Here is a 10,822-nt window from a genome sequence, read left to right as displayed (position 1 = left end):
AGTCACTGTGTATGCCTTGTATTTATGTTTGTCCATGTTTGTACTTGTAGTAGCAGTAGTAGAGGGCATGAAGTGTAGAGGGCATGTGGGCCAGCTCTTATCAGTCCACGGTCCATATTTTAAGGGGCACATGAAGTATGCCAAAATTGAAGGATATATTGTAGGCTATAGAATTTAGGAGGAAACCAGTAAGCTGTACCAGTAAATCACGTCATATCCTACTCAAGATGTTTATCTTTCCACATATTATCTTTTTATGTGTGCTGGGCTGGAAATGAGTACACAGCCTGAACTTGATAAAATTCAGTAATAGGAATGTAATCAAGCTATAATATGGTATAATAATATGCCTAATAATAATAACAACAACTAGCACATTGTTTATTTGTATAGTTGATTAAACCGACAGTGCTTTATTAAACCATGATCCTTAATGTCCTTAAGTTGTAGTTGCCTATTTTGCAATGTCATCTCGGGCTAGCCTTTGCTTGACCCTCTCTTGTGATCTTTCATCTTTCTCTCTTTTTAAAATCTAATATATAGGCTACCATAGTCATTTTGTGTAGTAGGCTATAACGTTTAGTTAGTTAGTTAGTTAAATTGATGTTTGAATAACTAGATAAGTTGCTGAATGCTGAGCTGATGTTGTCCGTTCATAAACCAGGCATGCACTGATCTCTCTCTCTCTCTCTCTCTCTCTCTCTCTCTCTCTCTCTCTCTCTCTCTCTCTCTCTCTCTCTCTCTCTGTGCGAGTCAAGAAGTGTGCAGGAGTGGAACCTGTTGCTCAGCAGCAGGCTAGGCAGCAGCCCCTGCACTCGACTCCTCCTCCTAGGCAAACCCATTAAATCCATGGGGATGATGAGGTCCCGGTTAGTAACTTAATAAAGCGTCTGGATGCGATCCCGGGATTTACAATGTGCAGATTCTCCACTCTCCGACAGTCACAGACCACTGCTGCTTGCCTGTAAGTACTGAGAGGGTGATAAAACTTTTGTGCTGTGCTGACAGGAGTGCAGTCACTGCAGTGTGTTATTATTCCATCTTGACTTGTTAATTGACTCACCTGGATTTATATTATGAATGTATCTGGGACTAACAGTGGGAGTGCATGTAATTGCTTTAGGTGAGTCGACTCTTATACTAGGAGAGTGGAGAGTAACTCAGTTTAAAGAGTGTAACTCAAGTAGCCTACAATATTGAAGTCTCTTGATTATTTCAAAATTTCCATAATTATATTTTTCTATTATCTTCTATCCACTATGACACTACACATTCAAATCATCATAGTGTCTATTACATCTCAGAGGCAAATATGTTATACTTAGCCACAATTGTTTGACAGCTTTGATACAGATTTAGATAATGCAAATCATAGCATATACATTAACTGATGAATTATAATAGCCTAGATTATTATAGATTAATCCAGCAGCACATAAACTAATTAAAGTAGCCTATTGTGCAGTAATTAAACATACAGCACTTAACCTTTATCAGAGCAACAAAGTGATTAGCACATGTCACTAAAATAGAATCCAATAATATTATTGTGAAATGGGTCATTATGCATAATAATGAGTATTGAGTACTTGGTGTTTGGTACTACACATACTATTTTGTTGCTAATAGCCTACTTTTGATTTTTATTATTATTTTTACTGAAGTGCCTTTTTGAATACATGTTTATTTCCAACATTGCACACTGTAATCCAATGTATTTCTGGTTGATTGAAAAGGCATAGGCTGAAGCTTAAATTCATGCCTATCCTTTATACATGTTGGTATAACATCAGTTACAATACAGCAATACAATATGGTTACATGTACTACATTGTGGTGTACATGTAACCAAATTTACAAATGTGTAAATTTGGTGTTGGACTGTTGGTACTTTCACTTCAGTGCAGTCCAATGTAGTCTCATCTCCTGGCCAGGAGATTGGCCAGACCCAGTTCAGTGATGGGCTCTGTAGTTAATGTTCAACAATATTCAAGAAGAAGAGGACAGTTAATCAGGCCGTTTATTGGATGCCAATGTGATTATCTTGGTCATTCTACTAATGATGATGATGATCAGAAGTAACGACCTTTTCTTTTCGAGCGAGTGAGCGGGTGAGTGAGTGGGCGAGCGAACGCAAAATAATATATCTCAGATTGCAAAATGACACACATTAGCTACCATCCCACCATGTTGAACGAATGCTCTGCCTGCCTGCCTGCCTGCCTGCCTGCCTGCCTGCCTGCCTGCCTGCCTGCCTGGCACTTTGTGATGGAAAGTCACTGGCTCAAATCCCTGGTGGAGTTATAAATGTTGTGCCCAGGAGCAATTATTCTGATAGAGTTCAGTACATTTCCAGCCACATACACACCAGGCATACATAACTAGGCTAATCATTATGCTCGTTATTCGTTTCGCCAGGAGCTGCCTGTCCTTGTGCAACTGTCAGAGCATAATGGTGGCATTTAAGGGGATCTGGACCAAGGACTTTTGGAGGGCCGTGTCTGGAGAATACCTGGCCACTCTAATCTTCGTCCTGCTCAGCTTGGGCTCCACCGTCAACTGGGCGGCGGGGTCAGAGAATCCACCCTCCGCTGACCTGGTCCTCATCTCGCTGTGCTTTGGCCTGTGCATTGCCACCATGGTGCAAAGCTTCGGGCACATCAGCGGCGGACACATAAACCCCGCGGTCACAGCGGCCATGGTCGTGACCAGGAAGATGAGCCTGGCCAAGTCGGTGTTCTACGTGGCAGCGCAGTGCCTGGGAGCCATCACCGGAGCTGGCATTCTGTACATGGTCACACCTGCTGCCCTCAGAGGGGCCTTGGGCGTCACACTGGTGAGGAAGGACGTGGTCCAATAGTATTGTAATTACAATTGTGTCCTGTGGCATTAATAAGAATTGCTATATGCCTATATTATGTTCTTTATGCAAAGTCGTTTTGCTGCTTTTTACCTTCTCCTCAAGGTAAACCCAAAGATCAACGTTGGCCATGCCCTCGTGGTGGAGCTCCTCATCACATTCGAATTGGTCTTCACCGTGTTTGCCACCTGTGATCCCAAACGCACTGACCTCCACGGCTCTGCCGGCCTGGCCATTGGCTTTGCCGTAACCATCGGGCACCTGTTTGCGGTGAGTATACTGTCAGCAAGGTGATTTAGGGTCACATTGGAAATAGCAGGTTCTCAAGTAAAGCTATTAAAACAAATGGTAAGGATTAGTGTATTGCAGATTCCAATTATGGGCTGTATTTCTACAAGCTGTTTTCTATTATGTCTGATAGTGTACACCAGGGGTCAGCAAGTAAGTTTGGCCATCGGCCAACTTCTTTCTAAGCCATTAGATGGCGGGCCAGCCCAGCACATAATCAATGGATACTTTAAGAACTGGAACTTGTAAGCCTTATATACAATAATAATAACCATATTGCTGTGAAAGTTAATATGGATTTGCAGACCGCATTTTCTTCCCCAAAGGCTAAAGAGTAATGGTAAGAGTAAAAACAGAACATTTAAAGAATGCATATAGAACTGCGTTCATCCTACCCAGTGCATTGCAAAGATGTTGTGCCTTATCACGTCCTATCAATTTATTGCACCACGAGCGGTTCCAAATATAATGTCCAAATAGAGTCTATTTGGACATCATAGCCTATGTGTCTGTCAGTCAGATATTGTAAATTATTTACAAAATAATTCACTGGGCCATTATATTAGTGCTGCCTTCCACTGGTGTGCCCCACTCACTTACACACCCTTATTGGAGACTGCTATTCCATGGCAACCAGTCTCTCAGGAATTGCCCGAGCCATGCAGAGAAAATTAATGCACAGGGAAATGATTGTTACATCTTGTACTGTTCAGTTGGTCTTTGTAATGCATGCTTATAATTGTCATGATGTACATGTACATCATGACAATTATAAGCATGCCTGCAGTACAGACTCCTGAGTTAAATTAACACTCGGAATGTTACCGTATGCTAACGTTTAATTGCCAGTTCTGATATACTATTAGTTTCATGTTTTAATTTAAATAAAACGTAAATAATGAACAGCTTATTCTTTTGTATTGTAGATCCCTTATACAGGAGCCAGCATGAACCCTGCTCGCTCCTTTGGACCGGCGGTCGTCATGTTTAACTTTGAGAACCACTGGGTAAGAGAGACCTTGAACTCATAGACTGCAAAATCCTCACTCTTGATAAGTTTACATTTTTACATGATTAGGGTTTAACTAACACTGAAGATTTTGCTGCATGGTTCACAGTATTGACTCTTTTGACTATTTGATCCTCTTTTGAACCTAGGTCAGTTTTATAGTGTTGTCACTGTGTGGCACTTTTGTATGAAGGACACTTAACATTTCAGTGTTGGATATTAGCTCAGGTCACATGGGTGAGGGACTTGTGTTATACAGTTCATACACATGGTCCAGTACTGTTAAAAAGTAGTAACTAAACCTTGTGGTACTAAAACTAATGATGATAGTAATATATCCTGATGGAGGCTAGTATGTCAAACTGAAACCTGGTAAGGTCACATCATACCAAATTCCTTAGTTTATATTCCGTCGTATGACGGTGTCGCATGCTGAAGTCTCAGAACGTGTCACCTATAAATCAGGCTTATCATCACGGTGCCAGAGCAGCAAAAAACAGATCTAATGACACCATCATTCAAGGACATGTTCCCCTCCTCATACTAGTTATATGAACAGGCCTTAACTACACACAAAAAGCTACTGTGCTATGTGTGGCAGAGTTGTGAATATCCCTTGAATTCATGAATTTATCATCACATAAAACAAGCACCAGAGTTTGGGCTACTAACAGTAAGAGATTTTTTGCTCTTCCAACTAGATAATGAGGTGTTAGATAACACGGTGAATTGCATTTGTTTGCACTGAATTCCTTATCCAGGCAGTTACATTTACTGAGCTCTTTGCAGTCGGCATGGTGTCATGGCATGGTGTTAGTGAGTGTGTGTGTGAGAGAATTTAGTATAATTGGGAGCAGTTCTGTGACTATACAGATGGTCTTTTTTTCAGTATCAAATGCATGACAGCACCCTCAGCCTCAGAACAGCCTGGCTTTTAAAGAGTAACAAACCCCCCCTAACCCAAATGTGTGTGAAGGCTGACATCTAATGGTGAAGAGCTTGTTGGCTGGTTTCAGGACCAACTGATACCATCTATATGACAGATAATGACATCACCTGGCACCAGAACCAGTCAATAGCAGATGGCCAGTTCAGTACAATGATTTTCACAATTAGCTTTGTATATATACATTTTATTATTTTAATTGTCTGATTTTATACTGCAGATTGCTGTCCTTTTCTGACGATTTTCCCCTACCTGTAAAAGTAGAGCCAGACAGTTTTGGTTAGAGATGTTAGTGCAGCATTATCTAACCTGTATGCAGTGGTGGAAAGTAACTGAGTACATTTACTTAAGTACTGTACTTAATTACAATTTTGTACTTTACTGGAGTATTTCCGATTTCCAATACTACATATACTGTACATACATTTCGGCCATTTGAAAATCGCCGATCTACAAGCTCACAATGTGTCGCGATGCGACGCATTGTGAGCTTGTAGATCTGCTATGGGACATTCTGCATAGTGAGTACTTTTGGTACTTTAAGTACATTTTGATGCCGATACTTTTGTACTTTTACTCAAGTACATTTTGAATTCCGGACTTTTTCTTCCAATGGGTTAGGCCTCACTCACACCTTTCGATCTAGCATACAACATTGATGCATGCTAGATGTAAGCAAGATGTAAGTGTCATGGCCGCCCCAATGCATTTCCAATGGAAGTCACATGGTTTGATTTTGGACTACAAGCTATTGTATGGCTTTCGGCTGTGTTTCGACTGCCCCCCTCTCCCTCATACAACACAAATGTTGTGTCAAACCATGTGACTCCCATTGGAAATGCATTGCGAGCTTGCATCAGCTATACATCTCATATTACAAGCATATCAGTCTGTTGTAAAGGTGTGAGTGAGGCCTTAGTTCTACATGGCAGTATTGATACTTTTACTTAAGTAGAACAATTGAGTACTTTTTCCCACCACTGCCTGCCTGTATGTCACGGTGTCCCATGTTCTACTGCAGGTGTACTGGGTGGGGCCCATTCTGGGTGGCATCCTGGCCGCAGCTCTCTACGAGTACCTGTACTGCCCTGACCCCGAGCTGAAGGAGATACTCAAGCAGGTGTTCCAGAAGGACCCGTCTGGGAAGTACAGGGAAGTGGACCACGGTGTGTATCTGGGGGAGACGGACGGCATCGCCATCAAGCCGGGGACCATCAACTCCATCGACCTGGAGAAGGCAGAGAAGAAGGATCCATTGTTCCGAGACTCCTCGGGAGACGTGCTGTCCTCCGTATGACTATCGCGTGCACTGGAGATGGAGACCAACCTGTAAGGCAAGCGGAGGGACACTTTAATTGCCCAATATGGAGCTGTGCATCGGTCCCTGTCCTTTCCAAAGACTCTTCCCTAAATTGAGGATGGGATTTATGTCCCTGTCTAAAGGTTCATACCATTTCCGGTATCTTTTTTTTTCATCAGGCTTGAACCACTACAGCATTGTGGAACTAATCCAACGTAATGTAGTCCAGCTGTTAAATGTATGCTCAAAAATCGTTCGTCTCGCTAATCATATTGTTCAGGCCCCGGAATGCTTAAACAACTGCGCTGAACAACTTCCTTGTATAGAACGGCATCCAGTTTTTAAATTGTTTCCAGGGGAGATATGTGTGCAGGCTGCGGGGTCATCCAATTATGGAAGGTCATCACGCTGAATTTGAGGAGTGAAGGTGAAAATGCAGCCTTGTTATTTTTGGATTAGTGTCAGACGTTGTGTGCATGTGGTATATATTGTAATAACATGAGAGATCTTCTCTCTGATCGTTAAGCACATTACAGGTCTCATGCTACGCGGGACAGCTCCACTTATTAGACAGCCTTATCTCGCCTGTATTATTCTACATTCTCAGAGCAGCGCACCATTCAGGGAAACAAATCAATTTATTGAGCAAATAACTTTCTACATTGCCTTCTTTATCTTTTAAAGGAGTTTCTTTTTTTTGGTATTCGATGTTATTGTGATTCCTTGTTGTTTTGCTCTTTGTGTTGGTTTTTATTAGATTTCTTTTGAAGAAGAGAAAATTTGCTCTTGTAACTTATTTCTTTTTTTGTTTTGTTTACTGTTTTCATAAACCTTCTCTGTTAATGTATTTGAATGACCTCTGATCTGTGAATGAAGGGAGCTTGGCTTTCCTCCCTATACTCCCCCATCCACCCCAACCTGTATTCCATAGATTCAATGTTAGCATCACAAACTAGTGTGTGAAGTATTGGAAGAAGTATTTATGTGTGGATTGCAAAAAAATAAAGCTGTTTTTTATTCTAATAACAAGGTCATTATTAAGGGCCCTTGATGATTCAGTGACGCAAACAGAAGCTGGTGGCCAATATTAAAAAATCCTGTATATTAAATAATGTACATAATAATAATGTAAGGAGTACTTAAAGGTGTGTGCGTCCGTCCGTCCGTCCGTCCGTCCGTCCCCCCGTCCCCCCCATGTTTGTGGTACAACTTAATCAAGAGGAGAGGGAGAAAAACAAGGATCAATGATCAATAGTATCATCAATGTCTTTCTATTTGTTCTCCCCAAGGCCACATAACTGTACATGATGTGTGTCTGTGCCCTTTCAGACTTAAGTTGGAGAGCAGCTTTACAGTATGTAATCTCATTCCCAAAGCACAGAAAATAGCATCACTTTGTCTCATGGAAATGGGATAGAGGTGATTTATTAGAGCCACACTTATTCCCTTGGTACAATCGCAGTACAGTTCTGTAATGAAGAGGAAAATGCTGCCATTTACTACTGGTGTCTTAGCGTCTACTCTACAGTATATGGTATACATAGTGTGTGTGTGTGTGTGTGTGTGTGTGTGTGTGTGTGTGTGTGTGTGTGTGTGTGTGTGTGTGTGTGTGTGTGTGTGTGTGTGTGTGTGTGTGTGTGTGTGTGTGTGTGTGTGTGTGTGTGTGTGTGTGTGATTGATTGAAATATTTATTAACAGTTTGTAGAATTTACAGTACATTTTAAGCACAAACTCAATACAAAGACTGTTAACTGTGAGTGGACGACCCAATTAAGCATTACACTTGTTTACAACAGGGTCCACATTGTTCAATTCATCAAAACATTTAGAGACATACAAATAGACATTTCTATGTAGCTTGTGTGTGTGTGTGTGTGTGTGTGTGTGTGTGTGTGTGTGTGTGTGTGTGTGTGTGTGTGTGTGTGTGTGTGTGTGTGTGTGTGTGTGTGTGTGTGTGTGTGTGTGTGTGTGTGTGTGTGTGTGTGTGTGTGTGTGTGTGTGTGTGTGTGTGTGTGTGCGTGCGTGCGTGCGTGCGTGCGTGCGTGCGTGTGTTGTATAAGTTAATGCATTAAATCCCCCAAAATGTCTAATCAAATTGCACAATCCTTGCAATGAGTATAGCATGCATGGGCATATTATAGAAAAACCGGTGCTGACACATAAAACGTATAAATCAGACGTTTCGTCAATTAGCAATTATAGGCCTACTTTATAGTCCGAGAAGCCCTGCGTGTGTGTGTAGTATAACCACCAGTTCACCAACCACAATCAGACTGTGTGACAACAGCATCACCTACTGGCCAAAGAGTAATAGTTGTTTATTTTATCATTTTGCCCTAATTCCACTTTGTCCAGGGGAGGGCACCAGCGAGCCTTGTACAGTAGAGATGTTACATCACAGTCATGATGTTACTGTACCATCCATCTATGGTTACCATTCTATCTTTTAGTTTTACTCCAAGGTGTCGGTATTCCAAAGTTGCCTATCAAAACTCTTACACTGTGTAATAAGAGAGGGGGTGAAGGGGGGAATACAAGGAATATCAATAATGCAAAAGTCGTTTTTTCCTTCAAAACTACAAAAACACTAACATGCAGCTCAAATAGAAAGTGCTCAAAGGAGAGGGAGAAAAGTCTTGAAGCAGACATCTGTGCTCAGAGGTAAAACGACACAGATAGGACAATCAATTACCACGTGTTTCAAATGAGTACCACATAAGAGGTTGATAATGATTGATTGGTTGATTGATTGAAAATTGTATTCACAAAATGTAGAATGGGTACATTTCAACTAAAATACAGGTCAATAAAAACTGCTACGTGGATGAAACCAGAAAAAGCACTAAGACTTGTTTAGATACATTCATCAGAGAATGACAGATGACACCTGTAGATGTAGAACCAAACCTAAAGTCACCAAGTACAGACAAATACATTTGTCACGTTTTACTATTTTAATGTTTATTTACATTTGACTTCTTTACTAAAGACATTTAGTTATAATTATAACTAAATGTATAATTATTATAATTATTCCATCGCTTAATTGTATCAAATAAATCCACTAAAGACTAGGCCTAGTTTAGCTCTGATTCATACCCTTCCTGATACGATTCTGCGAATTTCTGCCCTCCAGTAAGGCTATGGGAGTATGGGGCAAACGGGGTTAAATCTCAAATCGAAATCAGACCAGCCTCTCCTCTTTAGTGGAATAGAAATCTCACGAACGTTTGACCTACTCACCAATACAAACACGGGTTGTGTCAATAGAAAGCCTACTTTCCTTAGTGGACGCACTCTGAGCCCCCCACCACACGTATACAAACGGTACTTTTTCCACCGGAGGAAAAATATTCTCTATGAGGCAGTTCTCTGGGCAATATCAGTAGAGGGCGTAGCGGACTAACTAAAAATGTTTTTTGTTTGGCCAAAAAGTACAATTTATACGTGTAGGCTATATTTTGATCCCAAAACTTTTGTAGCCTATACTTTTACTCCAGATTTGCGCTTGCAACAGTGTTTCTACATTGCAGTACTGCAGTACTGGCAGAACCTGTCTGGACTGGCAACCTTGGTTGCCAGTCAATTACGCCTCGTGACGTCACGCAGGGCCTACAATCCCTATTATGCCCATACATGGAGATCCCTGATGTCATCAATATTAAGCCCATATGGGAATGTTGTGAGTCACGCCTTGTGACACGCTATATAGCCATGAACCATCTTTTTTTATATCTTTTTTATCCCACGATTTTGTAACCCATTTTTCACCCATGTCTGTGTCAATTATCTAATGTGATCCTGGGCTCTACACACCCTCCGCCAACCTGGGGAGAGCAACGGACTTGAACTCATGCTTCTTCATGCATGAGTGTCCAAGTTGCTCCTTTGCACATGACAGGGGGGAGTTTCCCTGGTTGGACGTAGCGCGTGGAAGGAACACGTTATTCCAACCAGTTCCTTTCCCCTCCATCAGGCGCCCAGGGGGAGGCAGTTTAGAGACCAGGATTACTGCATGTTTTTTGTGGGGGTACCTACCCTAGGGGACACGGGGAGAACATGCAAACTCCACACAGAAAGGCCCTTTCGCCAACCCCGCCTCTGTTGTTTCACACCTGAAAACGTCATCAACAAAAGGAAGAAAAAAAAAGGTCCATATGGTCATTCCCAGACCCGAATACAATCCCTGTTGTGCCCATATATGGACCTGGTGAGACGTAGGAGGGGCCCGGACAGGAGTCAACAGGAGCCTAGTCCTTCCATGCGCCAGACCTCCCAGTCCCGGCCGAGTAGTTCGGGAGTGGCGGAATGTGTGTCCCTGGTCTTTCCTTAATGAGACTGATCGAGGGTAGCTACTGGGATATAAGTCGGGACTTGATCACCTCGGCTGGGTCACCTGAGTGAGGGGTATGATGTTTG

At 41.9% G+C, this 10,822-nt stretch overlaps 1 protein-coding gene across 1 annotated transcript; it reads left to right on the top strand.

The window, feature by feature from the left end:
- The first annotated feature begins 800 nt into the window (after window positions 1–800).
- On the top strand, window positions 801–7,498 carry LOC310870346 (aquaporin-4-like). The gene is made up of 5 exons (XM_083781530.1): window positions 801–964; window positions 2,419–2,836; window positions 2,966–3,130; window positions 4,075–4,155; window positions 6,125–7,498. Exons 1-5 carry the CDS (start codon window positions 915–917, stop codon window positions 6,398–6,400), a joined length of 990 nt encoding a protein of 329 aa, XP_083637656.1. The 5' UTR covers window positions 801–914; the 3' UTR covers window positions 6,401–7,498.
- Window positions 7,499–10,822: the final 3,324 nt, after the last annotated feature.

This window comes from Protomyctophum parallelum (genome assembly GCF_964188405.1).
Source record: "Protomyctophum parallelum genome assembly, chromosome: 14".
NCBI lineage: Eukaryota > Metazoa > Chordata > Actinopteri > Myctophiformes > Myctophidae > Protomyctophum > Protomyctophum parallelum.
Note: the sequence above shows the minus strand (reverse complement) of the source record. Positions and strands in the feature narration are given on the sequence as shown.